This window comes from Mauremys mutica, chromosome 4 (assembly GCF_020497125.1).
Source record: "Mauremys mutica isolate MM-2020 ecotype Southern chromosome 4, ASM2049712v1, whole genome shotgun sequence".
NCBI lineage: Eukaryota > Metazoa > Chordata > Testudines > Geoemydidae > Mauremys > Mauremys mutica.
Window position 1 is genome coordinate 126,853,305 of NC_059075.1, and position 15,892 is coordinate 126,869,196.

General features: G+C 43.5%; 1 protein-coding gene across 4 annotated transcripts in view; it reads left to right on the plus strand.

Moving 5' to 3' along the window:
* PPP1R12B (protein phosphatase 1 regulatory subunit 12B) overlaps nt 1-15,892 on the plus strand; it is a 175,068-nt gene that overhangs the window by 35,258 nt on the left and 123,918 nt on the right. For 3 of the 4 annotated variants that reach the window (XM_045014080.1, XM_045014082.1, XM_045014084.1), the window contains exons 2-5: nt 1,784-1,914; nt 4,239-4,357; nt 8,338-8,497; nt 14,163-14,307. In XM_045014080.1, the coding sequence (XP_044870015.1) occupies nt 1,784-1,914; nt 4,239-4,357; nt 8,338-8,497; nt 14,163-14,307 (555 nt within the window). Of the gene's footprint in view, nt 1-1,783; nt 1,919-4,238; nt 4,358-8,337; nt 8,498-14,162; nt 14,308-15,892 lie in introns of those variants that run through there. The other variant, XM_045014083.1, reaches the window with a different exon arrangement.

Here is a 15,892-nt window from a genome sequence, read left to right on the forward strand (position 1 = left end):
GGGCAGATTGTTATGTTTTGATGAAGCTAAAGGGTGCTGATGGTCAAAATCATCTTCACAGTGGAATGGAACTGTCATAAACAGTTAGTTAAGGGTTAAGGTCTCTTTTACCTGTAAAGGGTTAACAAGCAGTACCTGAGGAACACCTGACCAGAGGACCAATCAGGGACAAGATAATTTCAAATCTCTGTGGAGGGAAGTTTTTTTTCCCTGTGTTCTTTGTTTTTGAGTTGAGTTCTCTTTGGGATCTAAGAGAGTCCAGAAATCTTAATCAAGTCCTCCCAGGTTTCTGCAGTAGTTTTCATCTATTCAGTCTAGTGAGTATTAGAAAGGCGTACTAGTATTATAAGTTTATTTCTACATTTGCAATTGTGTGTTTTGCTCAAGGAATATCTTTATTTCTGTTGTTGCTACTTTGCTTTTACTGAGAAAGAAAGGGGGAGGGGGAATTCTCTCCAGGTTTATAGGTTAGACTCTGTGTATTGTTCCATCCTGGTATTACAGAGATAGTGTACTTTCTTTTTGTTCTTTTAATAAATTCTTTTCTTTTCTTTGGACTTGGTTAATTCCTTCTCTTGTGGAAATTCAGGGGAAGGGGAGGGGGGAAGAGTGAGTTCCTCCTGGGTTTGATTCACGGAGTTGAATCGGTGTGTATCTCTCCGGAGTAGGCTAGGAGAAAGAGGGAGGGGGGAAGTGGGCTGCTTCCCTTTGTGTTGAGATTCAGGGAGATTGAATCTGTGTTCCCAGGGGAAGTTTTTGGGGGAACAGGCAGTGTGTCAGACACTTAGAAAACTGACTGGTGGCAGCGAGAACCAGATCTAAACTAGGATTTTAGTTTAGAGGAGTCCATGCAGGTCCCCATCTTGGAACCCAACAGCTCCAAGTGGGGGAGAAGACCTATGACAGGAACCTTAAGTGCTGGTCCAGTCTGAAACATGATTGTACAAATGTTTTTGTGAGGATCCATGTCTGTCTGTCTAAATGATTTCCACGCCAGATCTGCTCAGGTTACACAGAAAAACATTTGTCCTTACACTCAGCTCTGCAGGCTTAGCCTGGGATCTGAAAGTCAAGCTGGTTCTTTCTGGCAACCTCCTAGCAAAAGTGTCTGCAGTTGAAATCTAGTAGTATTGATACACATGCTAGATTAGAACCCCACTCTCTCTCTCAAATAGCACTACAGAATCCAAGCAGCTAACAGGAATAGTCAGATTTAATTTTAGTTTGTAAAGTAAGCAAAAACTACTATTAATAAATGAGTTTGAGTAACAATATGACATTTTTATGTTGTCACTTCTGAGTAAAATTTCATTTTCACTACGGAGTCATCTGTATAAAGGGGCAAATATCCCATTTGCAGAAGTTCTGATTTTCCTGCATGTTTGACTGTTAATTTCCCTGAACTCATACTTGGGCTGCACAACCCTAATGCAGTAGTTATTTCCTGGAGTGTCCTGGCATTCATGTCATTGAAACTTTTCTGGAACAGCATGATCTAAATAAATCTACAAGTTGCCTTGCTTACAGGAATCTAATGCCATACTTAAGATGAATATAGACAGATCACTTTACAGCATGATCCTTTCCTCTGAGGCAGGGTGTGTATGGGGAGGGAGGGAACAGGACAAACCAGTATAGAGATATCAGAGGCAGAGCTGTCAGGTAGACAGACATCAGTGAGCAGGCGTAGTGTGGGTGTGAAGCCTAGGTATCACCTACTGCTAGTAAACCGAAAATGGAAGTTGTTTACTATATTTAACACCACCTGCTTCCTCCCCCATAGGCCTGTATAGACGAGAACCTGGACATGGTGAAATTCCTGGTAGAAAATGGAGCCAGTGTAAACCAGCAGGATAATGAGGGCTGGACCCCCCTTCATGCTGTGGCATCCTGTGGCTATCTGAACATAGCAGAGTGAGTGAGTTTCAAGCTGTCATGGGTATTTACAATAACAAATTCCACACCCTCCTCCTCAGATCTGGCACATGGAAGGCTGATGCCATGTGACTCAGAACAGCAGATGTTGGAAATGCTAAGTTAAAAGGACAGAAGAGAAGTTGCTTTTAGTCTTTGCTACTGATTGTAGGGGTTTGGGTGGAAGATGTCACCAGTCTGCCTTTTGATAATTGCTTCTGAAGTGCTTAATGCAATGTCAGAGGTCTAAGCTAAAACCTGCTGAGTAAAACAGAAGCACAATGACTGACCGTGTGCACACTAGAGAAACGAGGTGGGTGAGGTAATATCTTTTATTGAACCAACTTCTGTTGATGAGAGAGACAAGCTTTCAAACTTACACAGAGCTCTTCTTCCGGTCACATTAGTAAAGCACAAATCAGCTGCAGCTCAACTGCTTGCTGAGCAGCTGTGCCTGTCCCCCTTCAAAAGGGAATGCATGCAGAATTTTAAACTTTACAGAGGGGCTTTGGGACTGAAAAGGTTCTATTTTTGGTGTACATTTGAAAAATGTAAAAAGTGTATAATTACCGTGATGCTGTTACTCCAGTTTAAACCCCTATTGTCAGACACGGTGCACAAGTGTAAAGTGGTTAAATTATTGGATTAAGCAGCACCAGTGTAAAGCCTTGCTTTTTATGCCCATGCAGCACCTCTGACTAGGGGTTTGAAGGATAACTATAGTTATGTTCTCTTGAAAATGTTCCTAATGTAGACAGGTTCTTGGAGCAGGGCTGTCCTTACCCATACGCAAAGTACGCAGCTGCGAAGGGCACCAAAAATTTGGGGCACCACATTTCCTGGTGCCCTGCGTAGCTGTGTGCTGCTCCAGCCCCTGATCCGCCTCTTCCCCATGGCCCCTGACCCTTCCCCACCCCAGCCCCGCCCCCACTCTCCTTAAGGCTTGTCTACATGGAGACACTCAGGAAAGTTAATACAAATTAACTAAAGGTTTGGATTTGTTAAATTGCACCTATGTGGACACTCTCATTCAGAATTAAAGTAGGCTTAATTTGGTGTAGATAAGATCATAGACTGAGTGACTTGCTTCTCAAGATTACTCTGACTTCAGTACTTGGAATCAGTAAGTGTGCTGAGAGGATTAACACTCTGCAATTGACTGTGGTATTCATTCCAACCCATGGGACCAATAACTCTAGTTGCATTGGGGGAGATGTTATGATGTTAGATTTGTTGTTCTAAGCCAGCCAGTTACTGTGAGGATCTGTTTAGGAAAGTGGAATAATTGGAATCAAAATATTGGAAAACTAAGCAATAGGGTTCTCATTTGGTTGAGCTGTGGTTCTGAAAAGCAGACTGGCTCATACCCAAGGCAAATAGAAATTAGCAATTTTTGCTTCAATCTCTGCTCCATACACTGTCCTAACCCAAGAAATGTCCACTACAGTTACTCCCATCTTCTTGTGGGTGGCCTTTTGTCTGAGTGACCCAGGCAGACTCTGCACCATTGCACTGATGGTGAGTGGCAGGGAATGCTAATTTCCAGTGGCAAAGGGTTAAGGAAGGTGTTTTTTGTGGATTTAACTTGGGTGAGGAAGAACATTTTGACAAAGATGTGTAACATTTTTGATAGAGGACATTTAGGGGAAAGCTCAAGTATAAAATGATAAACTTGGCATCAAATATCAATGCAATTTCTGCATATCCTAAAACCCCATCAAAGATATAATGGAGCTAATAAGCTTAATGAATGTGCAGAGTTTGGAGAACAGCTACTGTGTTTTTTCATGTCTAAATCCAGAGCATGGAGAAGCTTCCAGATACTGTTTAAAACTTTAGGCTTCCTCCTCTGGAGAAGCTTTCAATGCTAGATAAGCTTTGCAAATTTCAAATAAGCTTTTCTGAAAGGGGATGAGAATAAGGAAACAATATATTTCCTGCCACTCCCTCCCTAACCTGTAAGACCTTTAACTGAGAACGTTGCTAGTTTGTCACATTCTTTAATGACATGCCGGCTGAAGGAGGAATTGCCTGCTCTTGTATGAACTTTTGATTCGCTTATAAAAAGGGAAGTGGAAGAACATAATGAAGATCAGTCTTGTTTGGTTTTTTAAACTGGCTGTATAGAAATAAGTGTGTATCAACTGTTTGCATGTGCTGCGATGGAGGAGCAGCAGGAGTTCTAAACTCTAAATTGAGAGGCTTACAGAGCAGTCTCATTTGGGACCTCACTTGAATCAGAAAACCAGATACTCTGTTCTGTCATATATGAATTTCAATTCTGGTAACAGTCTGGTACATCAGTATGGGTCTAATTTGTATAGATACTTGCTCAGCCATGGAGCCAACGTGGCTGCTGTGAACAGTGAAGGTGAAGTCCCATCTGATCTTGCAGAGGAAGCAGCCATGAAGGACCTGCTTCTGGAACAAGTAAAGAAACAAGGTAAGGCAGCTGTGCACTTGAACATGCTTCCTTTGGGCCTTCTAGGGGCTTTATAAGGAAACTGGATATACTAGATGTCTTGATGAAACTGAAATCTGGCCCAAGGAGTAGCAGAACAATTTAACTTTGATGGCCTGGCATTAGAATCATTGTACAAAACACACTGTGATATAGTTCACAAATTACTAATACTTAGTTTCCATTCTGCATCCTCTGTAAAAGGGCTTGTGCAAAGAAGGCAAAATACCACATGGCTGAAAATGATAATACCTCATACAGGATTTCTTTACTCTCAGATTAAGTTAAATTCAGGTCTCTGATATCCAGAGTGGACTTAAATCACTGATTTAAAATAATCAGCCACAAAATTTTGATTTAAATATTTTTTTTTAATCTTGTGTTGCAGTTGTACTTTTGAGTTACTTTTCTAATCAAAGGTTGATTCTCATTGGTTGATAGCCATAAAACATGTTGATTTGCAACTAAAATAGCCTTTACATTAAATTTGGTACTTTACTAACCAGGATGGTACACTATATTATTTATACACAATTATTTAAGCAATTATAAAGGTTACATTTATTCAGTTTCTTAACATTTTTTGTTAGAAAATGGTGACTCATTTCTTTACTAGATTATTTTTTACTCGTGATTTGTCAAGCTGCATTTGGATGGAGATTGGAATTCAATTAAATGCACCAAAAGTATTTTAAAATTGTCTTTATTAAAATACCTTAAAGTTCTGGATACATAGGAAAAAAGTAAGTTTCCCATAACATGTTTTGCATTTAATGCTGATTTATTAAACAGAAGTACTATCTGTTGTTAATTAATTGAACTGATTGTGTCTGGTTACCATGTCCTGCACGATTTTAGAAATAGAATAGAAATAGAAATCCTCTCACATGATTTTTATTCATTGATTGAAAGGGGTATTTTTCCTGCTTTTTCAACTCCCAATTGGTTTTTCAACTCTGAATTAACTAGTCATTGAACTGAACTAGTTGAATGAACTGAAATGATGAAAACATTCTCTGTACATGCAGACGAGGTTATTCTTGTCAAAAGCTGGTTTAGCACTTCAACAAACTCTGGCTGTAGGTGCTTAGCCAGTGACTTCAAGTTCAGTGGTTTGACTTTATTTAAAACTTTGGCAGCAATAGTACCATTTGAATATATTTTTCTTTAATTTAAATGATTTTAATAATTATAGTAAATTTAGGCCTTAAAATTGAAGTTGAAATAATGACAGCTCATATTATGTTTATTTTTAAAAAGAAAAATGTATTTAAATACAAATCCAGTTTGAATAAAAGATTTTTTTAAAACCAGCTAATTGATTTTTATCCAGCCAGTTGGTATCTGTGAAGTCCTAACTTCACTGAGGTCTGTTATAATATTGCCATCATGTTATTCCTAACAAGAAAAACTATTGCAACTTGGATTTGCATTTGATATTTTTCTCCACTGGGAACAGCAAAGGTCTTGTCTATACTGGGGTTTTATAGCAGCTACACTGTTTTAAAAAGCGTTTTATGTCTGTGTAGTTTGCGCCAGTTTCAAACCAAGGTAAACTGCACTGGTGCAAGTTGCTCTTTACAACAATGAAAAGCATTGGTGCTAGTTATGATGATTAGGGCCCTACCAATTTCAAGGCCGTGAAAAACATGTCACGGACCATGAAATCAGCTTTTCCCTGTGAAAACTGATCTCCCCTGCTGCTGGGAACCTGGGGATCCTAGCTGCTATTCCGGCCGCGGGTCAGGAGTTGTCCTTCCTCTGCATGGCTGCTTTTGGTGGGGAGATCAGACCCACCTCCACAGGCGGCACAGAAATGAGTGGTACGCCCTCACTTCTGTGCTGCTGCAGCCCAGGAGCTGGGCTCTGGGCTTCCATTCCCCCCCAGCGGCTCCACCCGCAGCACCAGGCGCCAAGCTCAGGTCTTGCTCCCAGTGGCTGCAGCTGGGGCAGCCCGGGCTCTGGGCTTCAGCCCCGCAGCTTCAGCCGGGGCTTGGGGCAGTACAGGCTGGGGCTTCCTCTGCCACTCCAGCCGGAGTAGTGTGGGCTTGGGGCTTCCACCTCCCTTCCCACCCCAGCAGCTCCAGCCAGGGCAGCGTGGTCTCTGGGCTTCCACACACACACCCCTTCCCCCACCACTCCAGCTGGGGCTTAGGGCTGCCCGGGCTCGAGGCTTCAGCCCCACGACTGCAGCCGGGGCTCAGGGCAGCCGGGGCTCTGGGCTTCTTCCGCTGCTGCTCCTGTTGGGGGTCAGGGCGACCTGGTAGAAGCCTCTGCCATGGGGCTTCTTCTGGGGCTGTGGCACCTGTTTTTCCTGGGGGCCCAAAAATTGGCCGGGGCCCCTGCCTTAATCTGTCCCTGGCATGGACTAGCAGCTAGGAGCCCCTGCCTGGGGTGCTCCCAGAAGCATGGGCGAGATCCTACTCACCTCCACCTCCGGGAACCACCTCTAACTGAAGGAAGCTGGGAGGGTGCTGCCTTCAGAGTCCAGCTCTGAACCCAGCACAGAAGTGAGGGTGGCAACGTTGGGACCCCCTTTACAACAACTTTGCAATCCCCTCCATGATTCCATTTTGGGTCGAGACCCTCAAGGTTACAGCACCATGACATTTCAGATGTAAACATCTGAAGTTATGAAATTGACAAATTTTAAAACCCTCTGGCCATGAAAGTGACCAGAATGGACTCTGAATTTGGTAGAGCCCTAATGATGATGTATAACCCCCTCGGGCACACAAGACCTAAGTGTTCCCTCTACAAGGCACTGCCTAGATCGGCTATCTTTGCGCTGGTGTGGCTAAGCATGTTCCGCACGTCTCCACTGGAAGCTTGCACCAGTGTAAAATTGTGAAGTTCTAAACAGCAGTAAATATATTAACCTGCCTTATCTGCAGACTTGGGAAGGCACCATTGTAGTCCTTCCTTTTTGGAAGGTTTTCTGTGCTGCTATAAGGGTTAGAGCCTTAACTTTTAAAAATAGAACCTTAAAGTCTGTAGTAATTAATGGAGCTGGGCCCTTATGCTCAGAGACCGTTTCCGACTTGATATTGGCGTCTGGGAGACTGGAATTTTCAAGCCTTGCTTAGGAAGAAACTTGAAAGCCTGCCTAGAAGGTTCGCTAAGAGTTTCTATGGAAAATGTAGCCTTTTCTGAGTTTTACTGCATTCCCTTGGAAACGAGAGCCATTTAACTCTTCTTCGTTGTTGCATAGCTTACTAATGATGTTGGTGCTGGAGTAGTCTGTGTACTGGAATGAATCCAGCCTTAACCCACATATGCAGCTTAGACGTTGTGTTGGCTGTTTTGTTCCTAAGTGATCTTTGGGGCAGGATCAGTGGCTCCATTATTATAGGAATGTGATGAATCTTGTTCCCTTCCATGTGGGCGCACACCAACATGTCTGTTCTCATTTCTGCGGTCATTTAAATTCATCACCTATTTCTTTGCAATACAACACATTGACCTCAGTGAGTTTTGGGCATGCAGGAATGCACTGTTAATAAGCTCATTTATCAATATTTTTTGGGGTTTTTTAACCTTGCAAAAAGCGTCTGAGGTGCATCTCATCAGCTGTACACAATAGATTAAATGTATATTCATGTTTAAATCAGTTTGTTAGACTGTTCTTTAGGCTGTGCTTGACTCTTTTCAAGCTAGGTCTGCATTTTTGAGGACCCAATTCTTGCACCCATATCTGATTCATGCTTTACCTAGCAATTAATTGTGGGCTGGCTTATGAATAAATCTCTCAATTTTAAGTATTATTAATATTAGTGAATTTGTTTCTATTGAGGGTGGTTCAGGAGTTCTCCTACATACTAGGAAATGCTGTTAGTGAGCTTGTGGAAGACATTGCAAAACGGCCAAAATTTTTGTTAAAATTATTCCATTTTAAATTGATGCACAAGTACAGGTGAGTTTTGGTTTGATTTTGTTTTTCCATCTGCGATCTGCTCCCACAGGGGTGGACCTGGACTTGGCAAGGAAAGAGGAAGAGCAACAGATGCTGCAGGATGCACGGCAGTGGCTGAACAGTGGGAAGCTTGAGGATATAAAGCAACCTCGGTCAGGTGCTACTGCTCTGCATGTAGCTGCAGCCAAGGGCTACTCTGAAGTCATGAGGTAATGACGCCTTTACATCGGTCAGTGCCTTGCTTTCAGTTCTGTTGTGGAATGGGGCGCTCCTAGTGCCCTAGTTGAGGGTGGGGTTTGCTTTGAGAGTGTGGGTGGTGGGAGAGTTAGGCACCCAACTCCCATTCAATCTCAGCTGTTCCGTTTATAAACATATGCACCCCAAAAGATGCCCATCCAAAGCTCTGGGTGCCTTGGGGTGTTTCTTAGCCTGAAATTGAAATGATAAGATGTGTGCCTCTCCTTCCCCTTGCCATGTGACCTTAGGGGAGAATTGCAGAGAGGAGCCAACCAGACTCCAGCCTATAGGAGCAGAAGCAACTACAGCAGGGATCTGGGGACATTCTCATCAAATGTTTTCAGATGTCTTGTGCCCTGTGCTGATTGGCTGTTTACTCCAACCTTCCCACTTCCTCTAACTCAGTCTCTTCACCTGCCCCTCCTACCCTCACTCTCTCTTCGTTCCATAAACTGATCCCCTCCCAAGTAAACCCACCCAAAAGAAGGAGAAAAAATATGGAGCTATGTGACATTTGCCACGATCACATTGTTGACTTTGCTGGTGTGTTCTACCCCATCCCCCACCCTGTCTCTGTCTTGTATATTTAGGCAACACTGTCTCATGGCTTCCTTGTACTTCGCCATCTGTCTGCATCCATCTACATGTAGATTGTTTGCTCTCCAGGGCAGGGACTGTCGTCTTGCTCTATTTTTTATGCTCCTAGCACAGTGGGATCCTGGTCCATGACTGAGGCTTCTAGGCGCTATAGTAATACAAAGTACCATATATACTCGTTCATTAGCCCATTCGTTTATAAGCTGACCCCCTAAGATGGTTAGGTAAAAATAGCAAAAACTGTATGACCCTTTCATAAGCCAACCATATATTTCAGGGTTTGGCATACTTTGGCTCCCGACCCATCAGGGTAAGCTACTGGCAGGTCAGGACGTTTTGTTTACTTGGAGCATCAGCAGGTGCGGAGCCCCTCAGCTCCTAGTGGCCGCGGTTTGCTGTTCCCAGCCAATGGGAGCTGCGGGAAGCGATGCGCCACTTACAACAGCTCCCACTGGCTGGGAACGGCGAACCACGGCTACAGGGAGCTGAGTGGCTCCATGCCTGAAGACGCTCCAGGTAAACAAAATGACAATGTATTAGATATTCAATTCAATGATTCCATAGAGTTTAAAATCATCAAATTTTGGTGTAGACCCGTTTATAAGTGGACCCCCGCTCTTTGATGTGTCACTCTTTTACCAAAAATGTTCGGCTTATGAACGAGTATATGCTGTAATATAATGTAGCACTTCTGTAGGGTTAATTCTTGATTATGCAGAGTTGGGAGTTACAGGTTAAATGTTATTGCAGGATAAAAGTGATTGCAGTCTGTGTACCAAATGTGTTTTGCCTGGAAACTCTGGGTTGAAGTGTAACTAATTATTTGCAGGAAACTAATGACTGGCAGTCAATGGTACAGTGATGTACCAGTTATGTGATATTAAGCTTTACTGCTTTTTGCATATAACTATTGGTGCCCCGTAACTTAAGCCCCTGTCGCACTCTTTCCTATACATATGCTAAATAAGTTAAATTAGTCTTGCAAAATTGTTGTTTGAACTTATCAGCCTAGGGAAAAAGACACTAGCCAGTCCTCTCTTAACACGCACATTCCACTTAGGGCTTGTCTACACCACACAGCTTTTAGCGACATGGCTGTGTCGACACAGCCTTGTTGCTAAACATCGGTGTGTGTAAACGCTCTTTGTCGGCACTTTTGCCAACAAAATACTTCCAGCCCTGTGAGCGGCGTTCGCTTTGTCGGCAGGAGAGCGCTCCTGCCGACAATCACACTGCCAGTTGCCCCGGCAAAACTTTTGTCTTTCCAGGGGGGCGGGGGAGAGGGGCTTTTTTAAGTACCCGTGAAAGACAAAAGTTTTGTTGACAACTTGGCAGTGTAGACGAGCCCTTAGTGCTGCTTGCAGTTTCTGTAATGGAGAGGTTGAACTTGGACTGCTGCTGAGCTGAAGCTGAGTGGCTCCTCTGATAGGCCTGTGAGTGTAAAAGCAGCAACCCCTGAGCAGCCTAGTAACGTACTTGGGCAAACGGAACTGAGGGTACATCCAGACTACATATCGGCGGGTAGTGATCGATCCCCGAATGTGTTCCCTGTCGACTCCGGAACTCCACCGGAGCGAGTGGCGGTAGCGGAGTCGACAGAGGAGCCGCGGCCGTTGATCACGTGCAGTGAGGATGGGAGGTGAGTCGGAATAAGATACGTCGACTTCAGCTATGGTATTCCTGTAGCTGAAGTTGCGTATCTTACATCGACCCCACCCCCCCCGCCCCAGTGTAGACCAGGCCTTAGTGAGGTTTTCTCCAGCAAGGCGTTTTCCAACGTTCACCTGTGTGCTTTGTCCCATGCCACCTCTTGTGCTATGGAGGAACACCTTGTAAACTCCCACAAGGCTGCTCCATTGTCCAGGCTCACATCCTCTCTGAAAACTCTCCTCCAGTGTGATGGCTACAAGACACTCAGTTGTGGTTAGGCAGTTGATGTGCTCAGACTGCTGTTTTCATCCAGCTCTTCATAACCATCTCAGTGTTTCCTTGTGCTCCATCATCCGTCTCCACCTGTTGGCTCTTGTCTTATACTTGGATTGTAAGCTCTTTGAGGCAGGGGCTGTCTTTGTTCTTTGTATAGCGCCTAATGACACAGTGGGGCCCTGATCAGGGCCCTTGGGCTCAACCACCGTAAAAATAATGGTGCCTTGTCACGTCTGTCCTTAGCAGTGTTTTGCACACAGTCCAGTAATGAGGTGGCTGCACTTTCCAATAGTCACTGTTGGGTATGGTGCTTATACCTCTTGTGGAGAACTTCCCCTCGCTTCTAGCTATTTCAGAAAATAAAACTGAGCTAATCTGGGCTCTTACCCTTTGATATTTTATGACCACCTTTGAGCTCAAATCTAAACTCTAGTGACTTACACCAAGGGCAGAGAGACAGGAGCTAGCAAACCTCTTGATGAGACACAGAATTGCTCTTTGACCTTGAGCAAGTCTCTTAAAAGCCTTGTTCCCCACTTTCTTCAGCTGGAAAATTAGCTTAAGTCAGCACCTGATTGAAAAGCACATTTCAGCTGAGCTGCTATGTGAGTCATTTAACAATACTATAGTTAATTAGCACTGAAACACAGGGGTTTAAAAGCAGCAGCAATGTCAAAATCCCAATGCTTCCTCGAATGACAGTGCTATAAAGGCAGCATGCTCTGCCTCTGATCAGTGGTGGCAGTTTGGAATGGCACATAGGTGCTCACTGCCTGTCCAGTGCACCTCTGCCTTAGGGAAGGTTGCTGTGGTGATGTGGGGACTCTTGAAGGTGATGGTGGAATCCCCAAAATACAAATAATCAAAGAACAGTGGCAAGCATCTCAACACGTAGAGCCCTACTGTGACCTCCCTAAATGTTTAGGCTGGTTGGTGCTTAGTGTTGTTAAAAGGCAGCAGGTCTTGTACTTCTCAGTCACTTTGGCACTCTTGAAAATCCCTTAGGATCTCAACTATGGACACCAGTTTTTTCAAAAACCTTCACATAAAGGTCTTGACTGGGTGCCAGTGTTTCATGGCATCTGCAAAGATCAGATATATAGGTGAGGGGGAAAATCAGACAACGGCATACGTGGCGGAGGTGTTCCCAAAGTGTCTGGCTTGCACCAGGATTTGCTTTTACTGCACAGATCCCAGTCTATTAAGATGCATGTCTTGTAATCCTGATTTGTGGGTTGTCTTGTTCATTAGCTGTCAGTCACAGGCAGTGAAATCCTCGCTCCAATCCCTCTCTGGTAGTCCTGCCTCCACTGGCCTGTCAGTCTGTGGAATTTGAGTTGTGCTCTTTGGCCGAACCAGCACTAGACTCTGGTCTGTAGTGAAAGGCAACCAGCTTTTTCTTAGAAGCCATTACTGGGACTTCTCTACCCAAAACTTATTGTGTCTTTGTTTTGCTCCTTCTCTGCCAAACATCTTCACACTTCAGAGATCCCATCTGGCCTCCCCTTCCAAATGCAGGCTTCTTCTTAGAGGTGCTGGGGTAGTGGTGCACAGTGGCTGGACCTCTCCCAAGTCTCCCAGTTCCCCCCAGTCTCCCTGCATTGCCAAAGTATGCTTTTGTTTCAAGGCCAATTTTGTGTGTGGCCCTTCTAAGATTTTCCTCCTTAAACTGTTCACTTAGTGGCTCATGCACAGATTATGCTACTTCTCTTTTGTGCATTAGGTGCAATTCAGGATGTTGGGACTTCTAATCTGTAAGGCTTTGCATGGCTTGTCATGGCAACCATGAGTCCCCCTAGGCACTGTCCTACCAGCTGCAATCAGCTGGAATGATCTGGTTAATAGACCCCCAGTAGAAGACAAGGTCTTCCCCTTTTGGTTCTACCAAAGTCACTTTGCCCTTCAGGACAGGCTACAAGTCATGTTTTTCCATTCTAGTATATCCTGAGTAAGAGGGTCCTGTTGTGGGCTAGGGAAGAATAAATTGACTTTTTTGTCATTTGCCTTTTGATTGTCTTTCATATTATGACAGTAATGTGCCCAAGAGAGTTGACTAACTTATTTAAATTACTAAATTACTCAAGGTAGTTGAATCTAAAGCTGACTGAAGAGTTTCAAAGGGATGTCACAAGACTGGGTGACTGAGCAACAAAATGGCAGACGAAATTCAATGTTAAATGCACAATAATGCACATTGGAAAAATATAATCCCAACCATATATACAAAATGATGGGTTCTAAATTAGCTGTTACCACTCAGAGATCTTGGAGTCACTGTGGATAGTTCTCTGAAAACATCCACTCAATGTGCAACAGCAGCCAAAAAATCTAATAGAATGTTAAGAACCATTAGGAAAGGGATCGATAATAAGACAGAAAATATCATATTCCCTCTGTATAAATCCATGGTGCACCCACACCTTGGATACTATTTGCAGTTCTGGTTGCCCCATCTCAAAAATGATATATTAGAATTGGAAAAGGTACAGAGAAAGGCAACAAAAATGATTAGAGGTGTGGAGCAACAAAGCATATGAAGAGAGATTAAAAAGACGGGGGCTTTTTATCTTAAAGAGACTCGGGGATGCTAGAGATCTATAAAATTGTGAATGGTGTAGAGAAAGTGAATTGGGAAGTGTTATTTACCCCTTCACATAACACCCAGTGAAATAAATAGGCAGCAGGGTTAAAACAAAGATAAGGAAGTTCTTCATACAACACACAGTCAACCTGCGGAACTTGTTGCGGGGGGATGCTATGAAGGCCAAAAGTATAACTGAGTTCAAAAAAGAATTAGACAAATTCATGGAGGATATGTCCATTAATACTATTAGCCAAGATGGTCAGGGACACAACCCCATGCTCTGGGTGTCCCTAAACATCTGACTGCCAGAAGCTGGGACTGTTCTGTTCATTCCCTCTGAATCATCTGGCACCAACCACTGTCAGAAGACCGGATATTGGGCTTGGAGGGATGGTCTGACGCAGTACGGCCATTGTTACGTTCTTATTTGCAAATGAACATAAAAATACAAATGGCCTAATGTTTACCACACTAACCCCCCAGTATGGCACTTATGCATGGGGGTTTATTGTCTTTTTTTCTTTCTTTAGGCTCTTGATCCAAGCTGGGTTTAATTTGAATGTCCAGGACAACGATGGCTGGACTCCACTCCATGCTGCTGCACACTGGGGAGTGAAAGAAGCTTGCACTATCTTGGCTGAAGCTCTCTGTGACATGGACATCAGGAACAAGCTGGTAAGTGAGTGTTAAACTATTGATGCAACTCCAGAGTTCTAGTGACTGGAAGCAACGATTTTACTGCTGTGCTCTGCTCTGCTGAAACAGTCTTTACCTAGAAGAGCTCTGGCCCCTGTTAGGTCAGAGCTGAAGTGTGATTTTTATAGAGAAATGTGCACACACCTCTTTTGCCCATTGCTCAGCTCAGCCATCTGGTAAGTTGCATGAAGACCAGCTCTAATTACCCTGTATAAATTGAAACATATTTGGAAACACAGAATTTAAAGACTTCCTGTTTCTGAGACTGCTACCCTCCCTAGTCTTGTGGAAAAAGGTTAGTCAGTGAGTCTTAAAGCTCAGAAATGTAAGGGAGGGGAGTGCAGGGTATCTTCTGTCTTGTTTTAATACTGTCTTGGCAACTTAAAAGTAACCAAAAATCAGTCTTATTTGCATGGGAAATAAGCCAGGTACAAAAAACCTGGTGGTGGTAAACCTAGAGCTTTTAATGGGAAAGCTTTAATTGTGGACATGTAGCTGTGACTGGAAGCCTGTAGCTTTTTGGAGATAACCGATTGGATGCTGAAGGTTTTAAATCCTTTCCATTCACTCTGAACATCTTGGTCATATAAGCTGGGGGAACCTGCAGAATTCTCTAGTTGTGAGGGTGGGAAGCAGAGAGACAGTGTAACTATTTTTTTTGCTGATTACAGTATTCACTTCAGAGCCACATACTGTTAATGTTTAAAAAATGTACTTGTCCCCCATGAAACTCCCATCCTGTTCTCCTTTCCTGTTGTTTCTGAACTCTGATGTGTATGAAACTGTTTTTACCTGTCTAAACTGCTTCCTGCCTGAATCGATTCAGTGCTGTGATATCATGGTCACTTCTTTGGCAGTGGATTGAGACTATACCTGCTAGAGCAACATCAGTGAATGAATCCAGGCAGGAGGCTTAGGCGGCTGAGAGAACAAATTATTTTTTTAAAGTGTCTGGCTGAGTGTGGCATTTTCCTCCTTGTATAAATGAGGAATAGAGTAACATCTGCTTGTAGTGGAAATTGATTTGAAAAATTACACTTGTGATTCATTCGGTTTATTTTTGTTTGTATGATCATTCACCTAAGGCCTGATCTGGCAAAGAGAACCACATGGACAGACCCCTGCCACCCCGGATTGGGACCTAATTTGCAAAATTCTGTAATCCTCAATGGTTGTCTCCGTAACTACTGCAAATTAGTGAGGTTCTACTGCCTTATTGCTCTGCAAACAATCCCTTTGAAAGTTAAGTGGGTCATAATATCTTTAGTGATCTGGCTATGGGTTGTAAATTCCCTGGCCAGGAGCTGTGGCCTGTCAGTCTTCATTTAATCAACAGCCATCAGGTTTCATTATTAATGTGATTAATAAGGTGGCTGAGTATTTTGATTAAAATGACAGTGTTGCAGGTCTCTTGCATTACATCCCAATGTGGCCTTCCTAGTTATTTTATACACCTCTACCCCGATATAACGCTGTCCTCGGGAGCCAAACAATCTTACCGCATTATAGGTGAAACCATGTTATATCAAACTTGTTTTAATCTGCCGGAGTACGCAGCCCCGCC